This window comes from Nyctereutes procyonoides, unplaced genomic scaffold, assembly GCF_905146905.1.
Source record: "Nyctereutes procyonoides isolate TBG_1078 unplaced genomic scaffold, NYPRO_anot_genome, whole genome shotgun sequence".
Classification (NCBI taxonomy): Eukaryota; Metazoa; Chordata; class Mammalia; order Carnivora; family Canidae; genus Nyctereutes; species Nyctereutes procyonoides.
In genome coordinates, this window is record NW_026575126.1 from 72547930 (window position 1) to 72563469 (window position 15540).

General features: G+C 42.2%; 1 protein-coding gene across 11 annotated transcripts in view; it reads left to right on the top strand.

Moving 5' to 3' along the window:
• Nucleotides 1-12584, top strand: part of GTF2I (general transcription factor IIi) — a 113076-nt gene extending 100492 nt beyond the window's left edge. For 6 of the 11 annotated variants that reach the window (XM_055339432.1, XM_055339438.1, XM_055339433.1 and 3 more), the window contains 12 exons: nucleotides 1235-1336; nucleotides 1872-1937; nucleotides 2265-2448; nucleotides 4376-4434; nucleotides 4846-4926; nucleotides 5366-5449; nucleotides 5815-5998; nucleotides 7620-7648; nucleotides 9045-9086; nucleotides 9876-9917; nucleotides 10662-10737; nucleotides 11447-12584. In XM_055339432.1, the coding sequence (XP_055195407.1) occupies nucleotides 1235-1336; nucleotides 1872-1937; nucleotides 2265-2448; nucleotides 4376-4434; nucleotides 4846-4926; nucleotides 5366-5449; nucleotides 5815-5998; nucleotides 7620-7648; nucleotides 9045-9086; nucleotides 9876-9917; nucleotides 10662-10720 (932 nt within the window). In that variant the 3' untranslated portion in view covers nucleotides 10721-10737; nucleotides 11447-12584. Of the gene's footprint in view, nucleotides 1-1234; nucleotides 1337-1871; nucleotides 1938-2264; nucleotides 2449-4375; nucleotides 4435-4845; nucleotides 4927-5365; nucleotides 5450-5814; nucleotides 5999-7619; nucleotides 7649-9044; nucleotides 9087-9875; nucleotides 9927-10661; nucleotides 10738-11446 lie in introns of all 11 variants that reach the window. The other 5 variants (XM_055339430.1, XM_055339436.1, XM_055339431.1 and 2 more) reach the window with 1 other exon arrangement.
• The last annotated feature ends 2956 nt before the right edge of the window (nucleotides 12585-15540 follow it).

The window sequence follows — 15540 nt, forward strand, 5'->3', positions numbered from 1 at the left end:
ATGCTTGGGGCAGTGATCATATGCACCTTTCACTGTTGGTAGTGTTGTTGCAAACATTGGAGGTAAGAATAGGAAGTAGGTAACTCAATAGGAAAATAGTTTAGGTGAAAGCTCAGAGTGGTTTTCTTAAAATTTTTTTTTAATTGTATTTATTTGAGAGAAAGTACGGGTGTACTTGGTGGAAGAGGGACAGAAGGAGAGAGAATCTCCAGCAGACTCCCTGCTGAGTGCAGGTCTCCATCCCAGGACTCTGAGATTATGACCTGAGCCGAAATCAAGAGTCAGACGCTTAACCTGCTGAGCCCAGAAAAGCCCAGAAAGCCCAGAGTCCATACGTATATTCTACAAACTAGGAAATCGGGAGTTTGAAGATGTATCTTTAGAATGTTGGTTATTTTCTAAAGAAAATCTGAGGAAACTTAATTTTTAAAAAATTTTCCCATTATTTTGACTATTTTGTTTTTAAATACTGCTGGTTGGCTACAGATTAAAATAAACTATTTAATCATTAAGTGACCCTACATAAAGAAGAATCAGGGTCAGGGATTTATCAGAATCACCTAAACAGTCCTCTTCATTCAATGGAAAAACAACTGGTTTCCTAGAACACTGTTTCTAAATTATACTAAGAATTCAAAGGAAAGAGGCACCTGGGTAGGTCAGTGGGTTAAGCTTCTGAGTTTGGCTCAGGTCATGATCTCAGGGTCCTGGGATCAAGCCCCCTTTTCAGGCTCCCTGCTCAGTGGGAAATCTGCTTCTCCCTCTCTCTGTGCCCCTCCCCATCTGTTAAATAAATAAGCATCTTTTTTTTTTCCCCCAAAGGAAGGATGTGTCCAGAGTCAGCTAGAGAATCTAAAGGAAGATTTCTTAGTAGAGATAGGATAACCATACCTGACGTTGTGATTATGATCAAGGGTTGAAAGGAAAACACATAAGCAGACATAGCTACCCCAAAATTAGATGGCTCCAAAAGGGCTCGAACGAAGCATTCAGTGAGTCGAAAATACCTCAGATCTTCTGGAAAGCTAATTCTGTCTGGATAAAAATGGCAGAATATAAGGATGGAAGTAGAAGAATGGGTGGATGTGGCCTGGGGCCTGTGTGTCCATTTGCATTGCACAGTGCCTGTGTCCTGTTTGAACTTGATTTGGTTTTTAAGGGGAATCACAAGCAGTACTTAAACATGATGAAATATGTGTATTGATTGACTTTTTTTCTTTTAATTTTTCTTTAGGCCCTAATAACAACAACCCTCAAACCTCCGCGGTTCGAACCCCTACCCAGACTAATGGTTCTAATGTTCCCTTCAAGCCTCGAGGGAGAGAATTTTCCTTTGGTACATATAAATTTTATTTTTCTTAATTTCATCCATTTGAAATAAATGGAACCAATACAAACATGTTATTTTTCTAGGTGAATTGTTTTTTTTTTTTAATCTGGTAAGTCAGTATATATGAGCTATTAAAGGCACTATAATAACTACTTAACCCCTCTGCCTCAGTCTCTAGATGTGTAAAATGGGAATATTACTTCTGCCTCATGGGGTTATTATGAGAATTCTAAGTACTAAGTTATTTAAAGGGTAGAACCATACCTGGCGCATAGTAGGTGCTATCAGTGTTTTCGTGGGAGGTTTCTTGGTTTTCATTTATTTTTAATTTTAGCCTATGTCATTTATTTGTGGTCAATGTATTAGTAATATGATAAAACAGTTTAATAATGTCGGATTAGAGTAGTTGCCAAGATATGACTATGCTAAAAACCTGTGTATGTTTTTTTTTGTGCTTGTTAAAAATGTACAATAAAATAATGCTGAGCATAGATGTATTTTGCTAAGTATTGCTAGTAATGGTCTCGTTTTTCACTTGCAGAAGCCTGGAATGCCAAAATCACAGACCTAAAACAGAAAGTTGAAAATCTTTTCAATGAAAAATGCGGTAAGCTTATTTTGAAATGTTAGTGCTAAAATATATGGTGGCCTTTTTTCAGTAGAAGAATGTGCACAGAATAAAATGTTTAGCATTTAAATTTTACAGTCACTGGAAGTGCATGCATTTTGCAAGCGTGAATGCCATCATTTCTCCCACTTTTCTGAGCCTGCAAAATGAACAAATTTTTCTAAGATTGAAAGTAGTATGATCTTTAAATATATATATATATAATTTTAGTAGCTACAAAATGTAATTTAAAATGCATTTTTAAAAAAAGTTTGAGTTTTGAAAAGTGATGAATGTGAGAAATAAGAGAAACTCTGTGTTTTACAGGCGAAGCTCTTGGCCTTAAGCAAGCTGTAAAAGTGCCGTTTGCATTATTTGAATCTTTCCCAGAAGATTTCTATGTGGAGGGCCTGCCTGAGGGTGTGCCATTCCGGCGGCCGTCCACTTTTGGCATTCCAAGGCTGGAGAAGATACTCAGAAACAAGGCCAAGATTAAGTTCATCATTAAAAAGTAAGGGAAAAAAAAAAAAAAGGGCAGTTAGCAGAAACAAGACTGGTCTTGAAGCCGGTACTTGTGATACAGGCAGATTGGTACATGGGTTCACCTCTGTCAAGACAAAATGAGCTCTAGGAATCCCCAAAAAAAGTTCTTTAAGCTGTACTTTCGTAGATCTTACAAGTTTTTCATAATTGGTAAGAAAGGAAAGGAGGACTGTAGCTTGTCAGAGGGATAACAACTTGATAGTGTTAGGTCTACCATTGTCTTATTTTTAATGGTTGATGCTGCTGGGGTCTAAGGTGTGCAGTTTTAATAAAGTCCTGTGATTTCTCCAGCTTACAGAATATTTTCCCTTCATTTATTTTTTCTAATCTCTACACATAATTGTGGGGCCGGAACTCATGACCCCGAGATCAAGTGTCAGGTGCTCTTCCAACTGAGCCCACCAGGCGGTGCCCCCAGAATATTCTAAATTTCCATCTGCAGGGCAGCCCCGGTGGCTTAGCGGTTTAGCGCCACCTTCCACCCAGGGCGTGATCCTGGAGACCCAGGATCAAGTTCCACGTCGGGCTCCCTGCATAGAGCCTGCTTCTCCCTCTGCCTCTTTCTCTCTCTCTCTCTCTCTCTCTCTCTCTCTCTCCCCCTCTCTAATAAATAAATAATCTTTAAAAAAAATAATAAATTTCCATCTGCTTTGGAGGTCTGTGAATTAGGCTACCACAACTGAAATGGATGGAAATAATCAGAATTTAAAAATGTGGGTTAGTGCTCAAGAATTATTTGAAATTGATTGAAGTGAATTTTAGATGTCATTTGTTTAACACTTGCTTTTGAGTCGTGCAGCAGTATTGTCAAATACCAAAGCTGACACTGCCAACCACAATGGCCCCCTTTGGTACTACTTCTTTTTTTTTTTTTTTAATTAAAGATTTTATTGGGGATCCCTGGGTGGCACAGCGGTTTGGCGCCTGCCTTTGGCCCAGGGCACGATCCTGGAGACCCGGGATCGAATCACACGTCGGACTCCCGGTGCGTGGGGCCTGCTTCTCCCTCTGCCTGTGTCTCTCTCTCTCTTCTCTCTCATTCTCTCTCTCTCTCTCTCTCTCTGTGACTATCATAAATTTTTAAAAAAAAAATTTTTTTAAAAAGATTTTATTTATTTATTCATGAGAGACAGAGAGAGAGGCAGAGACACAGGCAGAGGGAGAAACAGGCTCCATGCAGGGGGCCTGGTGTGGGACTCGATCCTCAGACCTGGGATCACAACCTGAGCCAAAGGCAGACACTCAACCGCTGAGCCACCCAGGCATTCCTCCCACATTTGGTACTTCTAGCCAGGTGTGTAAAGATCTGGCAGTAGCTAAAGCCTCTGCTTGTACTGCTACTTCTTTTTTTTTTTTTTTTTTTTAGATTTATTTATTTATTTATGAGAGAGACAGAGACACAGAGGGAGAAGCAGGCTCTCTGTGGGAAGCCCAATGTAGGACTCTATACCGGACCCCCATGATCATGCCCTGAGCCAAAGGCAGATGCTCAACCACTGAGCCACCCAAGCATCCCTTTGCTTCTACTTCTTAATAGAAAAAGACACAGGCTTAAGTTTTCACAAGCCTGTCCCTGTTTACATGCTACCCGTGAACAGTGTGCTTCATATGTCCATCCTCAAGTCTAGCACTGACTGCATTCTTCCAAGGTTTAGTGGAAACCATGGACAGGAGCAGCTAATATAAGCTAGCCAGGACTGGATAGGCATTGTGATCATGACTAGAATTGGGTTTTTTGTATATGTTACTTTAGACGAGGGATGTTTTTTCTGTTCTTCCATTACTAAGTTGAATGTATATGTATAGAAAGTAAAATTTTTAAATCTTTGTTTGATCTTTAATGTTTTGCTATTGGATGATTAGCACACTTTTTTTCCTCTCTACTTGTTTTTCAGGCCTGAAATGTTTGAGACTGCAATTAAGGAGAGCACCTCCTCCTCGAAGAGCCCTCCGAGTGAGTGTCGGAGTGAGTGCTATGGAAAATGTGCTGTGAGAAAATTATTTTGTTGCATTGATTTTTTAAAAAAGATTGTTGAAAGAGCAGCTACTGAATCAAAACCAAGAAAGCTCATTAAAACTCATGGTTGTGATTTCTTTACAACTTTGAATTTATTTAATATAAATGAGAATCTTTGTGTGTCTGATGCTGTACTAAAACACAACGAGAAAGAGAAAAAAGTAGAGGGTATAAACCATCTTTCAGGAAGCTTAATCCCCCAGGATGACAAAATACACCAGAAGAAGGAACAACCCTTGCACAAAATTGGGTTAAATACTGTCTTGTGTAGTCTGAATTATAAGCACATCGGTAGAGCTGATTTAATTACATTTTGCATGTCTTCTAATATGAAGTTTCTGTTTTAAGGAAAAATAAATTCATCACCCAACGTTAATACTACTGCATCAGGTGTTGAAGATCTTAATATCATTCAGGTGACGATTCCAGGTATGATGTTTCTGTCTTTCTCTTGTTTGTGGGGTTTTCCATGTTTGGGCTTTCACTTGACCAACTCAGGTTCCTAGAGCTCGCTCTGTATGGTGTGGTGCCCCCGCCCGCCTTGCAGAAAGCACTCCCCAAACACATCACCTCATCAGTTCCTTTTCAGAAAGCTCTAGGCCAGATGCAGGCATGAGCTAGTACCTTTGTCTTATTTCAGAAATTTGTTCTAAAGTGCAGGCAAAGCTCCTTGTAACAGGAACAAAGGCAGAGCATTTTCATTTGTGTTGTTAGAGTCAAATCACTTGTTTAAGTCATTTCCATCTTGATCAATATAAAATACTGAAATCTTCTGAAAACATGAAGCAAGTTCACTCAGAGCACCTCACAATTAACTTGGAATTAAAATTGCATTATTAAGCTATGACTGTCCTCTTACCTTTTCTAGATGATGATAACGAAAGGCTGTCAAAAGTTGAAAAAGCCAGACAGCTCCGAGAGCAAGTGAATGACCTCTTCAGTCGGAAATTTGGTGAGTTTGGTGTTTGCATGGTCCCCTTGCAGTGAGGTAGGACATTTCCTTCCAGTGACATCTGCACAATGGGTTATGCTCAGTAGCTGTTACCTTCCTACATAAAAGGAAATAAAGTTGGAATGCAAGTGTTCGAGTTTCTCTAAAGTTTTTTCCTAAGGAAACCTTAGCTGTGTTGTGTTAGACTCTTGATGAAGATTGCCGTCAAAGTGAATAGAATTGAGGTTCAGAGGTAGGGTAGTTTGTTGTGTACTGTGGCCATCATTAACCGTGGAAACCATCTTTAAAAATGTTGCTCATGTGCTTTCTAACACTTTAGAGATGATAGATTGATCTGTGCTTTTATGCTGCTTATCTTGTTCTAGGTGAAGCTATTGGTATGGGTTTCCCTGTGAAAGTTCCCTACAGGAAAATCACAATTAACCCTGGCTGTGTGGTGGTTGATGGCATGCCCCCCGGAGTTTCATTCAAAGCCCCCAGTTACCTGGAAATCAGCTCCATGAGAAGGATCTTAGATTCTGCTGAGTTCATTAAATTCACAGTCATTAGGTAAGTGAGCCTTCTCTGCTTGTTTGTCAGAATGAATCTGCAGATCATGAGGCTAAGTCATCTTCCAGAATATAGTTCTATGTAATAATAGAATCAGGTTTTCCATGTAGCGAAAGGAACACTTAAAATGCTTGAGTTCTTCTACGGTGGGATTCTTTTCTTCCTGAGCTGACTCTTAATTCTCTAGTTTTTAAGGCAAGGGGTTAGCGAACTATTGCCCGTGGACCAGATCCAGCCTGCTGTTTGCTCTTATAAAGTCTTATCAAAACACAGTCACATACAGTTAGCGGTACATAGCGTCTACCACTGCTTTCAGTTTGTTTGTTTGTTTGTTTATTTTTAGGATTTTATTTATTTATTCATGAGAAGCACACACAAAGAGAGAGAATGGCAGAGACACAGGCAGAGGGAGAAGCAGGCTCCATGCAGGGAGCCCGACGCGGGACTCGATCCCGGGTCTCCAGGATCACACCCCAGGCCAAAGGCGCGGTGCTAAACCACTGAGCCACTGGGGCTGCCCTGCTTTCAGTTTATAGGCTAAAACGGAGCAGTTAGGACAGAGACAGTATGGTCTGCAAAGCTGAAAATACTTACTGGCTGGCCCAAGACAGAAAACAATTGGCCAGCCTGTGTCTCCTCAGGCACCTCTTCACAGGCTCAGGTCAGACAGGGACCCTATCCCAAGCCAGCCAGCTCATTCTGTGTCCTTGTCTGTATCATAAAAGTGTAGTTTTTATCTTTGAGAGCAGGAATGATGATTAAACCTACACTTCAGTGATATCATGAGATTGCATTCATTCATAAGTGCTCATCCCAGTAAGATGTTCAGTGGATGTCCTCTTTCCCATCCGCCTAAGCAAGGGTCCATGTAGTCTCCACCCTTTCCAACCCCCAAAACTTCACTACCACTAAATCTTCACAGTCAATTCCCTGGCAAGCTCCCTCTGTATCTAGTAGAAATCCCTTTGGACTGGCTCTTGGAAATAGCTCATGTGGTAACCCCCTAAGGCGTTTTGTCATTTGCTCCTCTTCTCCTGGTACCCTTCCCTAAAAATCTTGTTTCTATCCCTTTTAACCTGTCCCTTTTAACCCATGTCAGCAGTGTATGCTCTTCCCCAGGGGACTGGGTGAAAAGCCTGCTTCCACTAGACCATGTCAGTGGAATTACTGCACTCTTTTTTTTTCCTTGGCTCCTCTGTTTTCACCATCGTTCATGTGACCTTTTCCATTGATGGTTGGTATTAGTTATTCATCTGTCCATCTGTCCATAGATTAAAAAGTGTAAGATTGAAATGTAGTTGGAGGGATGCCTGGGTGGCTCAGCGGTTAAGCGTCTGCCTTCTGGTTTGGGGCGTGATGCTGGAGTCCTGGGGATCGAGTCCTGCATCGGGCTCCCTGCATGGAGCCTGCTTCTCCCTCTGCCCATGTCTCTGCCTCTCTCTGTGTGTCTCTCATGAATGAAAGGGTAAAATCTTTATAGAAAAAGGAAAGAAATGTAGTTGGATGATATTGCTCATTCTAACACATAAGTGACGGGAGTTAAATATTAGTTAAATAAACTGTACTTGTACATTCTTGTAGAGTAAAAATAAACTGTTACACAATTTGTTTCTCTCTCTAGACCGTTTCCGGGACTTGTGATTAATAACCGTGAGTAGATTTCATGGAGTCTTTTTCCTTTTCTTCTTTTCTGGGGTATGAGAGACTGTTGGTGTATACATGCCCTTTGCTCACAGCATGTAATGTTTTACCTCACCTACAGCGGTAACCAGGCAAAGTTGATGTTTTAGCCGCTGTGTAAGAGCACTAGGCACTTTCTGCATGTAAAATGGGGTTAGTTGCTCAGTCTTTTATTTATTTTATTTTATTATTTTTTTTAATTTATTTTTTAGTTGCTCAGTCTTTTAAATCTCAGTTCATTCATTCGTAAAATGGTTTTATTGGTACCCATTTTGAGAGTCTTTGAGCATTTTAAATGACGCCTTCAGTGTCAAACATCTTAAAACGGATGAGGGAGCTCCTGTCTGTGTTTGTAAATAAACTTTTATGAGAACATTTCCTGGCCCCTTTGCTTATGGCGGAAAGCTAGGAAAACTGCACCAGACCATTGTGACCTGCAAAGTCTGAAATACACACTAACTAGCTCTCATGAAAAAGCTTCTTGACTCCTCACTTAGAGCAATACTTGATACATTCCATAAGAATAATCTGTATTTGATATTATTACTGCAGTTCCTTTATTATGCAATTACAGTGCTGAAATAAGATCTTTTAGTGTGATGTCACTTGCTTCTGTTAATATATAAGCCAGGATCTGGCACACTTTGGGCTTTCAAATATCGTTGCATGAACAAATATATGTGGTTTTCCAGTTCCCTGACGTTCATAACGCTTAAAATCGTTTTTTTAGCAAATACTATACATACATGTGTTGGTCTGTATTCATTTGGTTGTGCCCCTAAACTACTAAGGTTCTTTTTTTTTTTATAGATTCAGCTTTTATTATACTCTCTATCTTGGCCAAGTATGTTCGTATCTGATAGTGTTAATAATGAAAGAGGAAATAGACCTTGTTTCATAGACTTTTAATCCTCCTTGTGACATTCGACTTGAATCACACCAGGGAGCTTGGTCATTTACAGAAATGTTTTTTTCTTTTAGGGGTTTTTGTGTATGTTTGGGGTTTTTTTAATTTGTTTTTTGTTGTTTGGGTATTAATCCCAGTGCATCTGTTTTCTGTGTAATTTTTAGTTTCAAAGAGTATTGTATTTAAGCTCCCCCCGCCCCCAATCTTTTGTTTAAAATATTGTTTTGTTCTCATCCTTATGCAGTAGTATATAATAGAACTTTCTGGTAATGACTATGAATTAGTTATTCTCATGGGATATATCAGTACTTTTAATATGTGTTCCCTCCTTTCATAAGGAAAATAGCACCTGTTCTGGCAAATTTGAAGCATCCAAGTAGAGAATGGTTGTAAGAATGCTTTTCCGTTGTAATAGCCAGTCAGTAAATTATCATTTAAATGAATTTGCTTTATTTTCAGAGTTGGTTGATCAGAGTGAATCAGAAGGCCCAGTGATACAAGGTAAATTAAGTGAGGTCAAACAGAAACATTCCTACTTTTGCGACAAAGTGGATCACATGAAATTGTGGATAGACCTCACTTGCTTACATGTGCCTAACTTTAGGGAAAGTCATTTACACACTCAGACTTCGTGTTTATGAATCCTGTCTGTGTTCAGAGGTCTGTTGTGTTCAAGCCCTGGGTTCTAATAGAACAGTGGGCTACATGCCATTTGACTGCACTGTCCCAGTCAGGCAGAAAGAAGGCTGGGAACCCTGGGAGGCCAGTGTTGTAGACGGTAATTTGTTAGTGACAAACATGTCTTTCTGACTTTACTTCTTTATACCATTCATATCTAATGCTTGTTATCAGCCAAATTGTGTCAGGTGGAAATCGTGGCTTTAAAGAAAGGTCCCTTAGAAACCAGCGTTGAGGCCTGCTACTGGGATCCACTTGAAAGCAACAAAAGGCATTTATTTTATCAAACAGGAATCCACAGGAAGGGAGGGAAAGACCTTAAAAAGGAACTTCTTTCCCGTGAGAGCTATGTTAATTGTAATTTTTATTGAAGACTTTGGTTGCTCCCATTAACTTAGCACATGTCAGAAGAGGAAATTTGGGGGAGCCTAGGTGAGTCTAGTTGAGTCGTCCTGTTGAATCCCAAGCAGCTGTGGCTGCTATTTGCATCTGGGACCTGTGCTTTGTGTGCAGTGTCTGGAGAGCTTTCTCCTTGCTTCCTCTAGGACCTGTAAGTAAGTGAGAGCGACTTTAGGACTTTGTTAAGATAAATCTTCATGTGTTTCTCTTCAGAATCAGCTGAGCCCAGCCAATTGGAGGTTCCTGCGACAGAAGGTAAAAAGGGTTAGTCCAGCTGTCAAAAACTGAAATTCTTTATGAGTGCCTTCAGAACGAAGGATTGATTGTGATTTTCATGCCACCTCTTCTAAAACCCCTGCGGTTGTGTTTTCTTTTGTGTTGAGGTGAATTGGATCTGTCATTAGTGTCCAGAAATGTCTTGTTAGCGGGGACTTGTGGTTCTTTTGCTCTGTTCTCTCCAAATGACTCTTTTTTTTTTTTAATATCTTTTTTTATTTTTATTTTTATTTTTTTATTTATTTATTCATGATAGTCATACAGAAAGCGAGAGAGCGAGAGAGGCAGAGACACAGGCAGAGGGAGAAGCAGGCTCCATGCACCGGGAGCCTGACGTGGGATTCGATCCCGGATCTCCAGGATCGTGCCCTGGGCCAAAGGCAGGCGCCAAACCCCTGCGCCACCCAGAGATCCCTCTCCAAATGACTCTTAATGAATAACTCCTGAACCAGTTCAGTGGCCACTTTCTAACCTAGATTTTTAAATAGATAAGTAATATGGTGTTTGTTACCTTGAAAACTGGAGTAACAGAATTTAGAACTGATTGCTAGAACAACATGGTCTCTGAAAATGTTGTTTTTACTATCTATCTCATGATTCCTATTAAATCATTTTAGTGGAGTTTGGTAGGAGTGTGTTTATAATCATACAGATTTGCGTTTATAGTGCAACTTACCAGTTCCCTTTTGTTTCTCTCCCCCCCCCCTTTGTTTTTCTTGATAGAAATAAAGGAGACTGATGGAAACTCTCAGATCAAGCAAGAACCAGACCCTACGTGGTAGACCTCTTCCCTCCTAGGGTAAATCCGCTTTGTGTCTGGGGTGCCATCTGGTGTCCATCTGAACCTAGTGTATTCACACACACCTAGAAGTTAGTGTGTTTGCCCTGCTTCAGCCATAAATGATGCCCCTCCCCCTCCTTTGGGTCTTAGGAAGTCAAGTGTAAGCCCTACTGAATGATTTGAGTTAGAAGATCAAATAGAGAGATTTTCCTTAGATCAATATTTGTCTGTGAGTCAAAGATGAAAAAACACTTTTGCCCTAAAAGGAAAATAAATCTCATCCTCTCCATTGGAATTCACTCTGAATCCGTAGAACTACTCTGACAAAAATAGTATTTGCAGAGTCTGGCTGAGATTCAACAAATCATCGTGCGTCTTGCATAATTAATCTACAGCCTTGAACCTGCTCTTCCAGACTTCTTGAACTTGGCCAAGTCACACCAGGAGTCTGCCCGCTTGGTTCTTTGGTCCCATTGAACCTCGCTAAGCCTGAGCAGTTGAATAGTCGACATGATGGTTGTAGGGTCTATCTTCACAGTAGTTGGCTCTGATCTGTACCTGATGGTGTACTTTTTTATACAAAGACTTTTTCTTGGTCTGGATATTTCATAGACTTAGTCCAGGTCATGGCCTTACGTGCTGATTGAGTTTTGATGTTTACCAATGTTAAATTCCTGTAACCGGATTAATGTGGTTTCTTGCTTGTTTGTTTTCTCTCCTATTGTAGCTTAAAGTATCAGTGGGTGAGAAGAGCTTTTCGGACCTGTTACTGCCCCAAGCTGTGTAATATACTTGTATAACAGAAATACCTTCTATACAAACCTTTTTTTCTACTTTTAGATAGAAATGTCTACTTTTTCAGCAGTTCTGTGAATTGAATTAAAGAGCAGAGTGACTGTAGATTTGGAATGGCTGGTTTACTTTGGAATGTATTATAAGGATTTTACAGCAATGCTGGAAAAACGACAGGGAAAATGACAGGGATGAATCTCATCAGATTTTTTACGTATCAACAGAACCTTCAGCTATGGTGTTTATTTTCCAATCAAGCAAAGATCTCTCCTACTGGAACATCTCAGCTCCTGCAGTGAAGAAACACCTGTGATAGTTCAGTCCTTTTAGTTTTTCTATTTGAAAAATCATTTAAATGATCCTTTTGTTCACGGCTCTCCTTGACGACTGAGTGAACAGTTAGTATCTGTATATTTGACTAAACCTTTTCCTAAGCTATCTATCATGGTTCATATGTTTTTTATCATAATTAAAAACAACCACCATCTGGATCACCTAACAAGCCAGTAAGAGGTTAGTATGTCAGCGTGTGGCCTGTAGATGGAATACTGAGGACCTCTTCCATGGTGACTGTGTGTCCAAATAAAGTGCGTGGCGTACTGGAAGTATGAGATCAGGTAGGAGTGTCTGGGCCAGCTCAGTGACAGACACTAAAGCCTCGCGGTCATGCAACCTGTTATGGTGTAGGTTTCTCTGGAACACTTCCAGCTCGGACCAGACTCCAGGGGTTTTCATCGCCTTCATTGTTTCAGAACTCTACTTGTAACATTGAGGCTCCAGTGTGGGGAAAGAGAGGCCAATAAGCTAATGACGCGCCCTCTGATATTCTGCACCATTTTGTGGGAGAATCTTACCTGGGTTGGATTTCACAGACAATGAGAGTTGTAAAATACCAGCTATGAGAAGCTAGAGTATGTGATGGCATAGAGTTTTCATTAGCTTTATCACAATATTCACGATGGAGAATTATATTACATGGTAGCAGAAATAGGCATTTTTATGTGTTGCTTATATTTTACCTCAAATTAAATTGTAGATATAGGGTAATAAATAAAATCCATCCATGCCTTTCACACACTAATTTATTTCTTTCGAAGGTGTTTTCATGATTATGTCTGGGGCAGGTGGGCGGTTCGGTGGTAGGTGGAGTGCAAGGTGGAGGAGGCCAGATGAGCACTGTTCACGGGTTTTCTGAGACCAGTGCGCATCTATTCTGAGCTGGGGCTTGAGCCCCCCACTCTCCAGCTAGGACATGCCAGCTGTAAGCGGCTTCCAGGGGATTTTGAGGCAAGTTCCCTCCCCACACAGAGCACCTGCACCAGCTCTTCCCACCAAAAAAAAAAACAAACAAAAATTACACATACTACAGATTTTTTTCCTTTTCTCCCAGCACAGCCCCTGCCTCTCCCTTGACCCGACCCGAGTGTGTTGACAGAAAGCAGAACTCAGAAAAAAGAAAGCAGAACTCGCTGCTTATTAACCTACAACCGACATGGGGTGACAGCTACTATGGCAGATCTCGTGGTTCCTTTAAAGTGTTCTTAAAAAGTGTACACAGAAAAAAAAAAAAAGTGTACACAGCCTTGCTGCCCTTAACCCACAACTTCCCATCCCAGCCACTAAAGAAGAAACCTCTCCATCCACGGGCCATTTTTAAAAGGAGTTAATAAGCACTTATGTCTAATACTTTTTTAACAAAAATTCTGTGGGATTACAGGCCTAGCAAGCAGATGTGTTTTCCTCCTATCTGGCACGAGTGTGTACGTCCAGTTTAAACATACTCTGCACATACACACATTTTTTTCTGTTCTCGTATATAGAAAGCGTTTGCTTTCCTTTTTTCCTTTATTTTTTTTATGTATTTTTTTTTATTTCACATCTGCCAAACAGATGAGTTTCTGTACTCTGGACAGACAGCCCAGAATCAGCACTGCAAGCACGTCCGTAACTTTTGAAGGGCTTAGGGAATGCTGTCTTGGCCCATTCTGCCTCCCCTCTGATCAAGCTTAGTTTCTTCAAGAAATGGGGACTCTTCAGCAAGGGGTACTGCTGTCCCGTCTGCTGGAGGAGCCAAGTGGTTCTCATTGGCTCACCGGGTTCTCCAGAACCTTCCAGCCTGTCTCTCCAGCCCCTGTGTCCCAGCCAGGGCGCTGCCTTCCAAGATTGCCTCCCTGCCCTTGGGGATGCCCTGGGCTGGTTTCCTGGATGGCAGGTGGCCCTGGCCCCCGGGTGCCCACGGGGCGGCAGTGTGTGTATAAATAGGGCCACAGGAGGATAGCAGGATCCTGGAAGGGAGGGAGGGAGGGAGGAGGATTAAACTTGTCCACTGGGGTCTTTGTTAGGTCAATGAGCTCCAAATGGAAAAATGAAATGACACAGATAGGTCTCGTCGGTACTTCCAACCTGCTTAGGGTTTCTGAAACAGCCTCCTTAGTCCAGGATTTTTGGTTAAAGAGAATTTTAACTGGGGGATGTAGTGATGAGGAACACAGGCTTTGTTTACCACATCCAACCTCCACTTCTGGACAGCTGTTAACCTGGGGGAAATCTCCATCAGAAAAAACACAAGCAAGAAACGCGGATGTCCCAGGGCTGTAGGATTTAGATCCCATCCGCAGAGTGGGGCCAAGTGCTAACAAGCTCTGGACCTTCAGTGGTGGGGAATGTGAGGCTTGCTCCCTGGAGCTCTTGGGAGGCCTTGCCATGGAGGGTGGGGTGGCCCTGAGTGGTCTGCGCTGAGAGATGGCATTACCTCGCTGGCGGGGAGCACATCCTGAGAGACCTCTCGCTGGTTCCAACGATCACAGATCCTGTGATCTGTGAGGTGAGGTGTGTCTAGTGTGCTCTGGCCCCAGGCCAAAATTGCTCTGAGACTTCATGGAGGAGGAAGTGAAGACTGTGTAGTGATCATGCCCCCATCCCGGGTCTTCCTGGGGCAGGGACTGGGACAAGGCTTGAGCACTGGTCAGTAGCCTTCAGGGTGCCCACGGTAGTGCTCCCTGCAACAGGCAGCTGCTTCCCCCTCTAAGGTCGGTTATTCTGAGCATCCTCGTTTCTGTGCCACCGTCACCACCACCAAAGACTGAAAAGATGTGTTGGGAGGAAAAAGATGGTGAGGGGATTGACACCGGACCTTTTTAGACTGTACTAAATACCCCAACCCCGGTCCTAAATGCAGGGGACTTGGTTGGTTTAACAATAGTGGGCAGATGATTGTCACACACCGAAGGGTGTCTCCTAAGTGGGAGCCCCAGTGTCTGGGTGTGTATCTGCGTGATGTCTTCCCTCAGAGATGCCTTGGGCTCCCTAGGGTGGAGATGAAGAAGGGGACAGGATTCCAGGAATTGAGGGCCTGTAGGCTGCTTTCTTGAGCACAGCAGCTCTTCCTTTGCTTCTTGACCTCTCAGTCCGGCGAGATGAGCACAAACGGGGCTGCTCATCCTTCTATTGAGACACCCCCCCCCCCAAAGTTGCTTTCCCAGCCTCTGCAGGGTGGACCCTTCCTCCCACGTGTAAGGGTGATTGGCTTTCTGGACTTCACCCCGCGGCTGCCAGTCTTCCTGGCTCTAAGAACAGGTTTGAAAGCTTTTGCAGCTAGTTGCAGAAATCCCATGTCCCTGAGGGTCTGGTGGCCTGGTGACAAGTACAGTGGGTGGACCTAGCTTGGCTGCTCCAGAAGGGCTCCTCACCCCGGATTTAACCCCGGAACTGGGTTAAATAACAGGCGATTGGATTGGCTCGTGGTTTTCCCCAGCTTCATTACTCCGATCAGCAATGGTCTTGTCACTTTTCCTCCCCCTTCTCCCCCCACCCACCCCGAGACACACATACCTTGTGGCTTTATTTTAAGGAAGTGTCGGTAAAGTCGAAAGCGAGCTATGATACAATACCAATTAGTAAAGGTGTTTCCTGCCGGATTTCCTTTTCAGAAGCAAGACCAGGTGGTTGAGAAGCATCAACTTGTTGCATGATCTCTGTTCATCTAGAATCTTAAGTTCTGTAATAATGACTCTTATCAAGGACCATGCC